General features: G+C 42.4%; 1 protein-coding gene across 1 annotated transcript; it reads left to right on the top strand.

Annotated features, from left to right (window-relative positions):
* The first annotated feature begins 5,782 nt into the window (after positions 1 to 5,782).
* LOC133915097 (non-specific phospholipase C1-like) lies at positions 5,783 to 9,032 on the top strand. The gene is made up of 3 exons (XM_062358109.1): positions 5,783 to 7,051; positions 7,838 to 8,014; positions 8,301 to 9,032. Exons 1-3 carry the CDS (start codon positions 5,911 to 5,913, stop codon positions 8,615 to 8,617), a joined length of 1,635 nt encoding a protein of 544 aa, XP_062214093.1. The 5' UTR covers positions 5,783 to 5,910; the 3' UTR covers positions 8,618 to 9,032.
* Positions 9,033 to 16,306: the final 7,274 nt, after the last annotated feature.

Genomic DNA, 16,306 nt, shown 5'->3' with positions numbered 1-16,306 from the left:
CTGAGGGCTTGTGCGATCTTGGTCAAACGAGAACCAAAAAAATTGCGTGCCCAATTGACGCGGCTAAGGGGTATCTTTTGTGGGATGGTTCAGGATTATATAATATTCTCTCCGATCATAAATGCATGATATTTTAGATAAGATCTGATAAATCTTTGAAACTTTGACTTTTAATAACTTTTTAAATATTTAGTTTCAAAACATGAAAATTATATGCATTAATTTATCTTGAAAAATACTTCATAATCTCATAAATTTATTGGACTTTATAAATATATTCTAGCAAAAAATAGTGATCATATTCAAAACGTTAAGTATTTGGAAGTATATAGTCATATTCGAAAATAGTGATCAAAGGGAGTATTTGGAAGTATATATATTATCTCATGCCGAGGTGATAGTATTTTTTCTTTATTTCCATCCTTCTTTTCTTTTATTTCTATTCTATCTTTCACGAACGGAATCCTAGCTCCCTCGCAACATCGAAGACCCTGCTTCCAAGGTGCACATGCACCGCTCACGTTCGAGGTCCAGCGGCCGTTACCCACCGTTATCTGTTGCTCTGATGTTGTCTAGCTGACGGCCGCTATCTGTTTTCTCCGCCGCCGTTGACTCCTCCGACGCTAGATGTCGATGTCGTCGGGACGCACCTGGCGCCGCCGCTTGCCTCCGGCCACCACGCCTTGCAATCTCGCCGGCTGGACAAGTGAGGACACTCCCGGGAGGCCCTCATCTTCATGCAAGGTGCAAGCGCTGATGGGTTCATCCCCATTCAAAGTCGTTCGACCCATTTCGTCGAACAAACCGGCGCAACATCTTGACGGAATATTCTTCAAAAGTATATTATATAATCTATTTATGATCATTTCATCCATATTTATCTAACCAAACACATGTATAAGAAGCCATTCGTGAATCATCCTATTCCCTCTTCGCCCTGGTCACCAAAACCGAACACATGGTTGAAGTACCAAGAAATTGAGAAGCAAATTATAAGCTCCCATTTTAAATTTATCGTGACCATTCATATCTCTGTGAGAGTGAAAACGTGAAGAGAAATATAATTAGAACGTAATTTGTTATAAATAATACCAAGAACAAGTGGGCGCTTGAAATTATATAAAGCTTTGAATTTCCAAGGTTGAGTAGTCGGCAGAAAGATTCATTAAAACATGTGAAAATTGAAGTAAAAGGATGTGATTATGATGTTCGAAGAGTTGTTGCTTTTTCGTCATGAAATACACATCCAATTTTTTGTGTAAACATGTGTAAAAGCCTTAATCCCAAAATGCCAGACTAGACTCGGAACTGCCAAATTTTAGCGTTGATGATGCCTTGGTAGAGGAAAACATGATGGGGTCATTTTATGTGTTGCATTTAGTTTGTTATCTTAAAACTGTCAGATTAATCGTTTTTAAATTCCTAGCAACGAGATACTTTATATGGGTTGTGTAATAGCTTAGCGTACATGTACTACATGATGACGCCTTTAGCATAGTGAGCAACCATACAACTCACAAACCACAATTGCACACAGAACATCAAGAAGGGATTTATTTGATCCTATTAATATTAATATGTGTAAACATGGCCTGATCTCTCCATTTTAACATAGCCTCGACATAGGAGTTTTTTTAAATAATAGTATTTTTTGAATATAGGTACATATCGACACGTGAAATACCAGCTAGTTACCTGTTGGCATACGGGTAGTGAGTCTAGGGGCTGGTCAACATTCCGTATACCGACAGTTACTACGTAATATAGACGATATTCGAAGAAAAATTCATAACTCTTTGATAGATCTCGGATGAAGATGATCTTTAATTAAAAATATGGATCTCTACTAGATCTACAACTTTTTTAGTTAAATATTTTTTTCATCTAAGTCCGTTTAATGTCTAAAAGATGGCTACAAGTTCCAGATCTAATTTTTCATATCCGAAATTTATAGCAACTTTTTGGGTATCTAAACGGATTCAATGAAAAATTGTTCAACTAAAAAGTTGTAGATCTCGTTAAGATCCATAATTTTCATATAAAGATCATCTCTATTCGAGATCATATCAAAAAGTAATGATTTTTTAAATATTATCTGCCGGTATGAAAAATGCTGACAGGCCCATCGGCTCACTGATACGTAGGATTTTAGCACGTAGAGTACCGATAGGTATTAGTCGACATATCTATTTTTACAATTTTATGAATTCGACTATTATTTTTGTAATTTCCAAAAAAGTACTATTATTTTTTTAAAAAATCCTCGACATAGCACGATCTTCCTTCATTCTTGAGGGCCCAGCCAACAGGGGCACCCACTACTGCTCTGCGATCTTGGCTGGGCCTCTTTCCAGGACAACATAGGATGGACCATGGCGAAGTGATCATGTGCGCCTAGCCCGACAAAATCGGCCCGTGGGGCACCCAAACAGCTCAGACTTCAGCAACGATAGTCAGGCCCCCAAAGATTGAGAGAGAAAAAAAACATGGCTCATGAAAACGTCATTCTGTTTAGTCGACACAGGTCAAACATCGGAACATAATAGAACGTGTGAGATTGTTTTCTTCTTCCTTCAGCCTAATATATATTGTCTTCTCCATTACGTTGATAGAACTTGCTCTCTTATCTCCAGCGACTTTCCTGTTGCTAGACCTATACTACCTATTACTATACTAACCACTCTATTTTTATCACTTCCAAACCAACCTTGTCCACCGTTACCAGTCGTCCATGGCGTCGGCACCGTCATTATTGTCTCGCAGCACCATTAAGTTACGACCCATTGCTAATCTGACCATCACCTTAACCTTTCTCTAACATTCAGGTTCGTCAGTAAACCCAAAACCCCAAGCTCTAACTTCCTCACCTAAACTCACTGGCGTTGGCGCGCGTTCACACACCGTAGCCTGAAATTTTTTGAGTTTCAGTGGCTGAACTCTAATAAGCGTGGGAAAAAGAAAACGCAGCGAGCTTGAGATTTCAGCGGCAGGAGCTGCAAGACCGAGGCAAAATGATGAACGAATCAAGCACTCTATTAGGACGCAATGTAGAGTAACCACAAGTTTTTCTTTCTCCGTTTCTTAAAGGGGTTAGTTAATCACAAGCTAGCCATACATCGATCGCCTCGTCGCCATGGAAGCACAGCAGTTCAAGGGCTGTTTGGGTTCTCGCCTTCCGCAAACCAAACCAAAATTTGGTCATATAAAAATAAGATTATACTAAAATTTAGCTATGCTAATTAGTATTTGGTTTGATACTAAGTTAAAATTTTGACCGATCAAACATTAGGTGTCCATTTTGAACAAAAAATCTTAAATAATTTTGTTGTAGAAAAATTTTAGCCAGACAATTTTTTGAATGTGACCAAATTTTAGTTTTGATCCAAATATAAACTAAATTTCCAGGACGTGATCATATTTTGACTTAACTTCTTTGGGGCAAGAACAAAACAGCCCCTCTAATTCCAAGTCAAAGACAAACACTCCATCGGCCTGCGAGCAAAAAGTCACGGTAAAGAGCAGCGACATGTGAGATCGATCGCAGCAGCTTGTTCATCAGTTCGTGGCAACGACGAGGCGCATCCATCCAGGGTTCACAGATGCGACGGGCGGTTGAAATGCGACCCCGCACATTCTCAAAATGTATGAAATTTGAGCAAAACTTCAAAAAATTTGAACTAATTCGTGTAGTCAAATCCGATTGGCCAAGACAAAAAAATGCTTGAATTGGACTCTCGAAATACGACTAGTTTTCTCGATAATTTGACCGGTTTTCTCAATATTCGATAGTATTACAATCATAGTAGACATGAAAAAATTAATTACAATATTGTTTCTTAACGTATTCACTTTATGTTTATCAAATAGGGATGATAATTTATCTCGATTGTCTGTTTACTCATGGGTAAATGTCTAAATAGGATAGGGTACAAGTAGCATTTGGTATTTACGGGGTACATAAACAGGTATAGATATGGTTAAGGCATACCTATATTCACGAAACTCTTTTATCCGTGAAACAAGCCTGATAGGTGGGCCAACCCAATCATTCAAATCATGATTCCTTTACCAGCACGTTGCTCCCTCTCTCAAGCTCCCATCACGCTCGACTGCTACCTCCTAGTCCCCTCCCCACCGTTGACAGCTCCCCCCAAAACCTAGTGTTGTGCCACCTCGATCCGCCCTGCGGCACCCTGCTATGCGTCACCCCGTCCCAACCCGCCCGACGCCACCTCGCCCTGTCCCGCCCTTCCATGCGTCACCCGCTTTGCGTCGCCCTGCCCCGCCCCGCCCAGCACCATCCATCCAATCATCCCCGCGGGTATACCCGCAGGCGCCGAGTACCCATGGGTGACGAGTTTGATGTATGTCCTTCATCCGTGGGTATTCACAGGTATTCAAGTTGGAATTTATGGGTTTGAGTATGAGTGAGTACTATGCATACTTGATACACACAATTGCCATCCTTATTGTGAACTTTGCAAAAATCATGAAGAAATGAACCAAATTTTGAATGAAGTGAATCGGATTTTAAAGATCCTCTCTTAAGATATTCTATTTATAAAAAAAATGTATTTGCATGTTAAGTTTTTCTCAACTTGATTGGTCAAGTCATCATTTTCACATGGTCCATTTTAGTATTTTATTTAATCTTCCTCCATATAAAATATGATGCAAACGATATTATTTTTGATTTTTTTTCACAGAAGATTTTAGAATTGTATCTAATATTTTAGAATTTTTTTTTTGAATTTATTAAATTCAAAATTCAAAATTTACTCTATTTAGAAATTCGATGCGGTTCGAATTCGTCAAATTTCGACAGATATTGGTCGCATTTGTGAACCTGGGCGCATCTTGGTTTTGCAGGCGAGCGTTCATCCAATCAAACGCGTGGATTTTTTTTCCTTGCTTTGTCGACCTACAATACAATTCAAAGGCGTTTAGTTAACAATCACTGGTCATGCTAGACCGATCGAACAAGCACGCCCCTATCATCATTCATGATTGGGCAGACAAATGGGGAGCGTCAGTAACTGCGCAAGAATCCGGATCCGGCCTGGCATATGCTTTTTTATGCTGACGAGAAATAAATAACTAATAATTATATATATTTAATATAAATATGATATATTTTAAGAATATATACCCATCATATACACATCCTTAACCTGATATTTTAGTTAGTTCATCATACTCATACACGGAAAAATCATTCCCATATTAAAACGAAATATTCTAAATGTCCAGAGGTTATACTATCCGAGAAGATTATACTTCTGAGGTTCTGAGTAATCTTCTGAGGTTCTGAGTATGTTACGTCTTATGTGCTCTGTTAGTCGGATGGAGCAAAGACAAACTTTTGAGTGGTTTGTACATATTTTTTTATATATTATATTTTATATATAAATCTAAAGGTATTATCAAAATCTATTAAAATTGATGAATTTTTTTTAATTTTTTATATAGTTCACATTGAAGTATCATAAAATAAGTATATAAATATACTCACAGCAAAAATATATATATATTTGGTCATTTGTGTACTAGTAGTATACAAGATCCGAATATCACAATGACTATGGACCCAATGATCCGATGGTCCCACCACTCCGTCTAACACGCAGTGCCAGGCTTGGTCCGCGCTTCAGAGTGAGCACCGTGCTCCCACACCCTATGACGTGTGGTCCCACCGACGCCACCTAAACTGGGCCCACTTGTCTGCTTTATCTAACCACCTCCCCGACCCGCACGGGTAGAATTGGAGGATTAAAAAATAGCCGTCCCCCGCACGCAAAAGCAAGGCAGCTGCTTAAATTTAAAAGAAAAAAAAAACAAGTCCATCGACGAACAGCAAGCACACCCACCCCGCGCCGCCGCCGTCGACGACGAAGACCTAGCTCCGGCGCGATGGCCGACGCCAACGCGGGCAGACGCCGCGGCGACGCGCCCCTCCTCGTGGCGCTCCTCCTGCTGGCGCTGGTCGTCTCCGGCCACTGCCTGGACGCGCACCACCGTGGGCTGAAGCGGCGGCGCCGGAAGCACGAGATCCACTCGCCGATCAAGACGGTGGTGGTGGTGGTGATGGAGAACCGCAGCTTCGACCACATCCTCGGCTGGCTCCGCCGCGCTCGCCCCGACATCGACGGCCTCACCGGCCGCGAGTCCAACCACCTCAACGCCTCCGACCCCTCTTCCCCGGAGATCTTCGTCACCGACGAGGCCGGATACGTCGACTCTGATCCTGGCCACGGCTTCGAGGACATCCGCGAGCAGATCTTTGGCTCCGCCGATACATCCGCCGTGCCGCCCCCCATGTCCGGCTTCGCCCAGAACGCCCGCGGCATGGGCCTCGGCATGCCACAGAACGTTATGAGCGGATTCAAGCCCGATTCCGTCCCCGTGTACACCGCCCTCGCCGACGAGTTCGCCGTGTTCGACCGGTGGTTCGCGTCCGTGCCCACCTCCACGCAGCCCAACCGCCTGTTTGTCCACTCGGCGACCTCCCATGGCCTAACCTTCAACGCCCGCAAGGACCTCATCCATGGCTTCCCGCAAAAGACCATCTTTGACAGCCTCGAGGAGAACGGCTTGTCCTTTGGCATCTACTACCAGAACATCCCGGCCACGCTCTTCTACCAGAGCCTTCGCCGCCTCAAGCACCTCGTCAAGTTCCACCAGTACAGCCTCAAGTTCAAGCTGCACGCCAAGTGGGGGAAGCTGCCCAATTACGCGGTGATTGAGCAGAGGTACTTCGATTGCGAGATGTTTCCCGCCAACGATGACCATCCTTCGCATGATGTGGCAAGGGGGCAGAGGTTCGTCAAAGAGGTGTACGAGACACTGAGGGCCAGTCCACAGTGGAACGAGACGGCCCTGATTATCACATATGATGAGCATGGTGGATTCTATGACCATGTCCCTACTCCGGTTGTCGGAGTGCCCCAGCCTGATGGGATTGTCGGGCCTGATCCATACTACTTCAAGTTCGATCGCCTTGGGGTGCGCGTGCCCACCTTTGTCATCTCGCCATGGATCGAGAAGGGTGCTGGTGAGTACTTCTGGTGTTGATTTCCCAATGTTCATATCTGTAAGCATGAGCTATTGAGAAACACAAGTTCAAGAGAAATTTTAAAAATTGATGTATGGAAGTAGGGATCATTGATTAACTTTAGCTTCAGGTAGGAACGAATTTGTAAGATCAGCTTGTGTTTAATTTTGATAGGAAGATACTGCAAAGATGTTAGTATGATTGAATTGTTATTTCAAAATTTTAAGGACAAATTTCTGTTCATTTAGTGGCTTAGTGCATAGCATTCATCCAGTGTAGGAGCATGCAGAAGTTTTCCTGCTACTAATAGCTTTGATGATCAAATGGGCTTTGCCTTTTAGCTTCTAGGCTTAATATATGTATGGAAAGTAGTGCTGCAAAGAATTTATTAGTTATATGAATAATAAATTTATGGATTTCTACATCAACTTACTTGTGCTATGGTGCAAACATCTTATATGCCTGGTAAAGTGTAAAGTAGCAATCTATATGGACAGTTTGTCAATAAGTAGCAATTTGACAACCTTTCTCATCAAGAGGTCAGAACTGGCTGTTATGTTATTCTGATGTCATCTCTGTGTCCTGTTTATCCTTAGATTAATGTTAACAAAACTAGGAACTTGAACCATTTGCTCAACATTTTCACCTAGAAATTATACTTCTGACTTCTGTATATTGGAAGGGAATAGTGAGTTGTGCCAGTACGTTTGCAACCACAGAACTATATACTCATGTTCTGTTTTATTTATCTTGCAGTACTAACGACCTTATTTTTCATTTGTGCAGTGATCCATGAACCAAATGGTCCACAGGACACCTCACAATATGAGCATTCGTCTATTCCTGCAACAGTAAAGAAGCTATTTAATTTACATTCTAACTTTCTGACAAAGAGGGACGCATGGGCTGGGACCTTTGAGAACTACTTCAAAATCCGGAAGACACCAAGAACTGATTGTCCAGGTATGTAGTTATGGTAGTTCAGTACATATGTTATGCCAATGGCATGTACAGTTATGACATACATCCTGTTTTTGTTGACATTATACCTGCTATCAGCAATAAAGTTTCACAAAAGAAAATAGAATAAAATAGAAGTTTAGTTACACCATAACATATTCTGGTCTTGGAGTTCACTTATCAACATGGAGATGTGGACAGCTATACTGCACGACTAATTATACTGGGAACCTAATTGGATATATTATTGATACATTCTCTCTCTCTCTCTCTCCTTTTCCCCAAACAGAGAAACTTCCAGAGGTCACAAAGTCACTGCGTCCATTTGGCCCTAAGGAAGATTCATCCCTCTCAGAGTTTCAAGTGGAGTTGATCCAACTTGCTTCTCAGCTCAATGGTGACCATGTACTCAACACCTACCCAGATATTGGCAGGACCATGACCGTAGGGGAAGCAAACCGCTATGCAGAGGATGCTGTCGCCAGATTCCTGGAAGCTGGTAGGGTTGCTCTAAGAGCTGGTGCAAATGAATCTGCTTTGGTGACTATGAGGCCTGCTCTCACCAGCAGAGCCTCAATGTCCTCTGGTTTTTCATCTGAGCTCTAATAGACTGTTCCAGAATCCGTCCACAAATTCTGCATCATTGTTTGCTCTACCTCAGCTGTCGATCAATCAGAACTCTTTCATAACGCGCTTAGGAAGCATGTGTTTGTTGGTGTAGTGCAAGTATGATAGCATTGTGTGATGGATAGATCTTACACATGGTTTTGTACATAGACATCATGATACTTGATATCTCAGGCTTACTCTTCAGCCGACTGTGGAGCGAACACTGAGATAGCAGCTCGAAGTATCATCCAGAATATCTGATATATGTCAAAAATCCCCTTCTGGACAATATGTAGTGGGGATTTCTAAAGCATTGCTGTGGAATTGTATCTATTCAGATGCACTGTACCTGCTTGTTAAGCAGTTGAACTGCACTTATGAGTAATGTATGATATGTACGATTGGTCTGAAACCATGCCCTTTTTGGTTTTTGCTCGTCTTGATTCTCTAGAACATGGCAACAGCAGGACTTGAATCCCGTCTGTGGTCAAATGAAATGTGAACTGCCGCCTGAATATGTTGACATGAATGCTATATCGTTTATTAAAGAGCGCCTTCCTTGGGAATCCTTATATTTGATTGATCTGTATTTTCTATTTACAAATCTGCAGTTTGTTTCATTGATTTGACGAATCTTGTTGATTCGTTTTAGTTTGTCCGACAAGATGGCCCAGAATCTCAAGCATGTCTTCTGGCCCAGCCTAATCTCACATCAGCCCATCAGATAAAGCCTCAGTTATTCCGTCGTCCTTTTGGGCGACACAAAATAAGAAAGAGCCTAATCTGATCACGTCAGCCCATCTTGTTGCTCTTGATCTATGTTTCTCTCTACGAGAACACCAATCTATACCGATGGAACGTTACATCTCTTCCATTCAGGGAAAACAAATTCTTCCATGCAGAAAACTAACTAGGAGGAGCTTAGGTCCAACGCCTCCGGCGCCGACGATCGACGTTCTCCAACCATGTCTGTCGACACGGTGCCGCACGTCGTGGAGGACTTCTTCGGCGTCGTCTGGCTCCTGAGCGACGGCTCCGTCGTCGTCATGCCGGCACAGCCATTCCAGGACGTCCCCGGCGTTGAATGGAAGGACGTCGTCTACGACGCCACGCGCGGCCTCAAGGTTCACTTTTACAGGCCGTCAGTGGCCACATCCACCGCCGGCAAAGGGCGGTAAGGTCCCGGTGCTCTGGCCGTGCAGCCCGTGCTGTGCCTGTGCGCTAGAAGACACAAGCGTTCCACTGTTTCCAGGCCTCGCCACACCTGTAGCTGCTGGTCCTGGGCGGCCGGCATCAGAAGCTAGCCTTGAAGGGAGCTGATGGCCTGAAACAAATCTTCTTTTAGAGTTTAGCCTCCAACAAATCTGTCTACCGTATGCACACACGGATTTCAATTTTTTTTTACAATTTTTTTCATTCACAGGCGAAAAGACCGGAATTTGTAAAATTTCACCGAAATTTTGGTTATTTTTTTCCTCTACTACGTGGGTCCCACATGTCAGTAAAAAAATTCTAAAATTAGATATTTCGTTCATTTCTGAAATTTTAAAATTAGGTTATGACTAGCTCCGACTAGATTCAAGAAAGATTTTGACTAGATCCGACGATCCTCGACACAATTTTGACAAACTCCAACTAGGTAATGAAAACATATTGCAATATATGTACCTGACGGTAGCATGAGATACAAATGCCCCTATGATGTCGAAGCAGTAGACGATGACGAAGATAAAGTAGTCAAAGTAGATCGTGATGATGCAGAGTAAGCAGATTGTGAGCAATGGCACCAAAATTTCGTCATCTTTCGGTGCAGGATCTCAAGAGCGATGGGTTTCGGAGACCTACTCTCCCATTCGTTGGTGCATACCGGCGTAGCAAGATGGAGTAGACAACGTGCGATGGCGCAACAGAGAAAAATTAGCAAAACCTTAATTGCGTCTATACTTTGTGGCAGCGGCTGGCAAATATATATAGAGGGAAAATCACGCGGTTGAGACGCGTCATGATCAGACTCTTAACCGACACGATTTTATATATATTTATCTATTTGCTCACGTAATAAAAAGAATAAAACTGCAAAAGGAAGATGCACCTGCGCACCCGCGCCATTCGCCCCATCCCGGGGAGGCAAGGCAAACACACGCGTGTATTCTTCTAGTCCTCTCATCTACACATGCTAAGTGGGTGGAGAAGAGAATCACTTTTAAGTTAGTATCTCTCCACCTCCACTAGTAAGGTGGGACTAAAAGATACACATGCATCAACGTGGTTGGGCCTTTGAGATTTATTTGGAATTACACAAATATAACAAGCTAAGCCAATATATTCTAACAATCTCTCATCAGATCTCAAAGTTATACGGAGATTTATCTTTTTCTCAATACTGTTTTACATACCAGTGTTTCAATGGAGACCTATTAGGGTTGAACATCCACCTAGAACATTAAGTTTCACTCATTCGCAACTTGGACAATAGACTAATTTTTTTAATTACAAATTTTATACAAATAAGTTTCACTTAAAGTCCTAACTAATACTTGGCTGCTAGTAGGCTACCTCTCAGGTGGAACATATAAGTCGTACTTCATTATCTCTTTATGAGTTTATTAGAAATCACACAATTCTCATAAATTACGACCAATAGTTAGGCTTATATTGTTGTGTTCTTTCAAGAATATTTTGTAGGATAGCATCTTCGTTAATTAAAGCCAACATAACACATTAAGGCAATAGACAACATGCCTTACAGATTTCGAAAGTATTGCATCATCACTCGATAGTGTGGTACTCTCCTTCAGTTAATCAATAGTTTGTTCTTCCCAGATCCTAATTCACGGGATCTTCGATCACATAAATTAGGTTACCACTATGGTATAACTCACATGGGTCTCATACTCATCTCCTTCGATACATTATCAATCACATTATGTGATAGTCCCTTTGTAAATTGATCTGCTAGGTTTTTAACCGTTTGGATATATTCCAACGCTATCATTCCGAAGTTTCTCAGTTTTCTTACGGATTTCAATATTCTCTTTACATATTTTAAGAATTTTTATGTTGCCCTTAGAACTGTTCACTTTGACAATAATCGTTTGATTATCATAGTTTATAAGGATAGCCGGTATCGATTTTTCAACCACGGGTAAATCGATCAATAGTTCATGCAGTCATTCTACGTTAACACTGTGAGTTCTGCTTCCATGGTTGACTTCGTCAATATAGTATATTTGCAAGACCTCCATGAAATAGCAGTATCTCCAAGAGTAAATGCATATCCACTTGTGACATTGATCTCATCAATATTGGATATCCAATTTGAATTACTATAACCATCCAGTACTGATGGGTACCCAATATAGTGAAGTTCATAATTTATAGTACCTAGCAAGTAGTGCATGACTCGCTCAAGCGCATTCCAATGATCATCACCCGGGTTAGAAGTAAACCGACTCAATTTGCTCATAGTAAATGAGATATCAAGTCTTGTAGTACTAGATAGATACACGAGTGATCCGATTATCTGGGAGTATTTCAGTTGATCCCTAGCAATCTTTTATTCTTATATTTGTATTCACCCTTGCTTGTGCTTTCAGAGGACGATCCAGACTTCACTGAAGCAGACAGTGAGGATGACGAGTAGGTCTTGGTCGCGTCCACACTCGAGTTGTTTGTGGAATGACGTGTTGTTCATGATGTCCCTACTGCACACTCTGATGTCGTGGACTATATTGTTCGTGCACTTCTGTGTAGTGCTATATATTTTATTAGCCTAGTGAAGTTATTTCACCACTCCTTTTGGCAAAAAATTTCAAACATTTTGGTGGAATTTCAAACTTGCAGTGTAAAAGCTGAGCAAGGATAGGTTTCCAGATTCCATTAACAAATTCAAGCCAAATGTATGTAAAAGTCAAAACCACCAGAAACCTAACACAATAACTGTACTTAGCGCATTACGACCAAGGGGGAAAAAGCAACAGCAGCAGCACAGATGTAAACATGTGTGCAACATTCTACCAAGAACTCCAGACCTAACTAACCACAAGACGCAAACGGCTCTCGGCTTAGGTGGCAAAACTCCCTAGCGTTACCATGACAACTCGGGTTTGAGGCCGTGGTGGGGCGTGGGTGGCAATGACCCACCCACCCATGTATGAATTTTGAGCGTACACGGGTGTTGCACCGGGGGGGGGGGGGCGTGCATGTGTTGTATGTATGTAATTTCTAAAAAAAAGCTAACCACAAGACAACAGACTGCAGGGGCGATGAAAAGATTGTTAACATTTACCAGTAAATAGGAATAAAATATCAGATATAAATTATCCATGCTTTCCATGAGATATTATGATTCCATGCATGCATTCCAGTTTAGACTTTTGACTCGGTCACATATAGCTGTACCTAACAACTATAGTGCTATATTTTCATGAAAATTAAACAACTGGATGGCATTACCCCTAGCTAACTTTAAGTAATGCTAATGCTTGAACAAAGATGCCAACATAGTTTATTATTAGCTCTTACCAAGAGAAAAGAAGTGATTTGCTTAATGTATGGTAGCTAGGTGAACTACTTCAAATTATAAAGTTTTTTTTCTCAGAAACATCATATCAATGCATCATGTAAGCATCTAAGAGCCCAAAAGTAATGCTACCTTTGACGATACAATATTTCAAAATGAAGAAAACAATGGACTAATTTAGCAAGTATGTTAGCTATAAATATGAGTTAACCCTTGCTTTCACAAGTTCAAGTTACTGACAAAGATTCATAAAAAAACTTGACAATATCCATTTCAACACATCGATATCGGTAAAAATGAAATTCCCTATTGATGTGTCACTTCTGTTAGCACAATAAAATGGTATATATTGTAACCCTACATACAAAAGGGTAAAGAAGAAAGACATTTTTGGAAGCTAGGTTAGTGTAGCACTTGTGTGTAAAGGAAAGATCATGAGTTTCTCGATCCCATTCCTGTTTTTTTTTTTGGAGGCCATTCTTGTGTAATCAGAATGTAAAGGCATTAAAAATGCTTAACAAAATATTGAAACACACTGTCAACCAAAGACAAATAGCAGCATAGTTTATTCTTTCATTAGCAGCCGATACTCCTCATACAGACTTCAAGATTTTACATTAATACAAATGACACAGCAAGATCAATGTTGAAATTTATGTTAAACAGTTTTACATTTCAGTTTGGAATTCTGATTTTTTTTGGTACTGTCATATAGCAGCTGGTTTTTGCTTTTTTCCTCAAAAAATTATGGATCATCAACAAACATTGGCTGGGTCACAAATGGCCAGCATATCACTATATCAGTATTTCCAAAAAAAGCTTTCAACACTATGCCATTGAAGAAAACACAACTTGATATCCCTTCTGGTGTAGTTTCTGCTCCTAGATACTCCAACAACTCCTTGGTTGTGGTCATATACTGCATTGGAATGGATCCTCAACAAACATTGGCTGGGACACAGATGGTCGGCATTGTTGGTAATATGCCCTAGAGGCGATCGAGTTTGCGGATTGGATCTGCTAATGGGCTTTAATGTTGATTAAAGGACTATTAGGGTTTAGAGTCATAATGGGCTTTAATGTTGATTAAAGGCCCATTAGCGTGCTCTATATAAGAATAGGCAGGGGCCAAGGCGTATGGTGTTCTTTAGAAACCCTAGCCGCCTCCTATTCCCGAACTCCCTTCGAAACCCTAGCCGGGCGCGCGGTGCTAGCACACCGGCGCACGGCGATTCTATCCTTGTACGTGTGGATACCGTGGAGGCGCTGCTAATATTGCGGTGCTGATCTGCTCGGGAGTACTCGGGACGTACCCGCGAGTACTCGGAAGGTGCTCGGGACGTGCTCGGGACGAGGTTGACGATCGACTACTTGACGCGCACGACGTTGGATTGGTCTGCTCCAACTCTTCTTCCGCTGCACTGCTCGTCAAGTGGTAACGATTCATGATCCCCTACTCGCATGGCTTCCTGGTTGAATGCGGTAGAGAAAATTTATTTTGTGCTAGCGTAGCCTACCCGCAACCCTTCAGGCATATCACTATATCAGCATTTCGAAAAAAAAATTCAACACTACGCCATTGAAGAAAACACACCTTGATATCCCTTCTGGTGTAGTTTCTGCTCCTAGCTGCTCCAACAGCTCCCTGGCTGTGGTCACATACTGCAATGGAATGGAGGCTGTCAGTGCTTAGCACACAGTTCATTCGATATGAAAATTTTGATACCAAAAATTTATACTGGATAAAATAGAATGAGGCTACATCTATTTCATATCTTCCTTTTAAAGAAAGTTATAGAATAGTATCTACTTCAGACCATCAACATAAACAAAGTGCCATGGAAATCTAACTGCGTAAGAAATTCGTATCAAATGCTTATATACATGGACAGGCTTAGCCTGATACCTATGTCTTTGTTGTTTTAGAGAATATAATAGCAATTCAAGACAATCTCAGTTAAGAAAACATACCAAAAAAATAGATCGTACCTCTATGGGATCATTCATTTAAACCATCCATGGGAGACGGATGAAAGAGTGCCAAATATCTTTGAATCCAGAGTCAAATTAAGACAAAATGGTAGATAGGAACATAGAGGAAACCTAGATCCATGAAGTTTGTAGGTGCAGGCCGGTGAGGTGGGGGAAGGTCGTCACCGCGTCACAGGTTGAGAGGCAGACGCCATGAACTAGAGTCTGGAGCACTTACAGCTGCGCAGACAGTGGGACAGAGAGGGCAACGAGCTTCCTCGGATCCAGTCGCCGCCTTCCCCATCCTCCCTGTGTCGAAGTGTCGAGTGAGGGCGGCCCTGAAGTACCTTCCCTTCTCTTCAAGCACAAGCACCAGCAGTTAAAGCTCTTAATTATAGAAGTAGGAATAAAATTGCACAAATTAAATTGTGCTAGGACAACAAGAATCCATCGAAATCTCTAATAAGATATTTCTAACAATCCAGTTTCCACCCTACCATACCTTGCCCTAACATTGCTAGCAATCTTGTTGCACCCTCTGCTCATGTGTTCTCACATTCCAAGAACACGAGTCCTAGCAATACAAGTTCGTCTAAAATTCCAAACAAAACAGATAGGGGGAGTTCGGTTTGTTGTACCTAGTCCCGAGGCAGATCGACGAAGAGGAGTGTGCCCACTGTGGGGACCTCAGAGGTTGCTCTGCATCCTGCTTGGGAGGGCTTGGCGGTCGGCGTTGTGGAGCTCGGTGAGCTGCAGTACTCGGCTCCAACCAGCCCCCTCCCATGCCGAAGGCGCAACTGGCGGCGGATTCGTCGGATCTGAAAGAGCGGAGTCCACCGTGATGACTATCCATGGCGGCTCCCAATCACAGCATCGTCGCATCCTCCGCCTCCTTGCCACCTCCATGGTAGGGGTCGCATTGGACGCATCCGCCACCTACCCCTTACTGTGGCGACGGAGGTAGTTGGAGCGAGCAAGGGCCTGAACAGTAGGCACCCCATGCCAGCGGATTCCTTGCTAAGGCGGCATCGACCCTGCCACCGTCTCACCCCATGCCGCCGCCGCCCTGTTGGTCCTCACGATGGTGGAGGAGGTAGTTGTGGTGGCGGCGGATCTAGATCCAGGGTGGGGTGAAGTGTGGTATGGAGGCGCGGTGCGGCGCGAGGGTGAAGAGGAGGAGGCGGATCTGAGGA

The sequence above is a fragment of the Phragmites australis genome, chromosome 4 (genome assembly GCF_958298935.1).
Source record: "Phragmites australis chromosome 4, lpPhrAust1.1, whole genome shotgun sequence".
NCBI classification, from domain to species: Eukaryota; Viridiplantae; Streptophyta; class Magnoliopsida; order Poales; family Poaceae; genus Phragmites; species Phragmites australis.
This window is presented reverse-complemented; position numbering and strand designations above follow the sequence as displayed.

Bases quoted from the DNA above. Each gene is read 5' to 3' on its own strand.
- LOC133915097 (XM_062358109.1), top strand. From the start codon at position 5,911: ATGGCCGACGCCAACGCGGGCAGACGCCGCGGCGACGCGCCCCTCCTC. The intron at 7,052-7,837 runs GTGAGTACTTCT...TCATTTGTGCAG, and splicing joins ATGGATCGAGAAGGGTGCTG to TGATCCATGAACCAAATGGT. The intron at 8,015-8,300 runs GTATGTAGTTAT...TTCCCCAAACAG, and splicing joins ACCAAGAACTGATTGTCCAG to AGAAACTTCCAGAGGTCACA.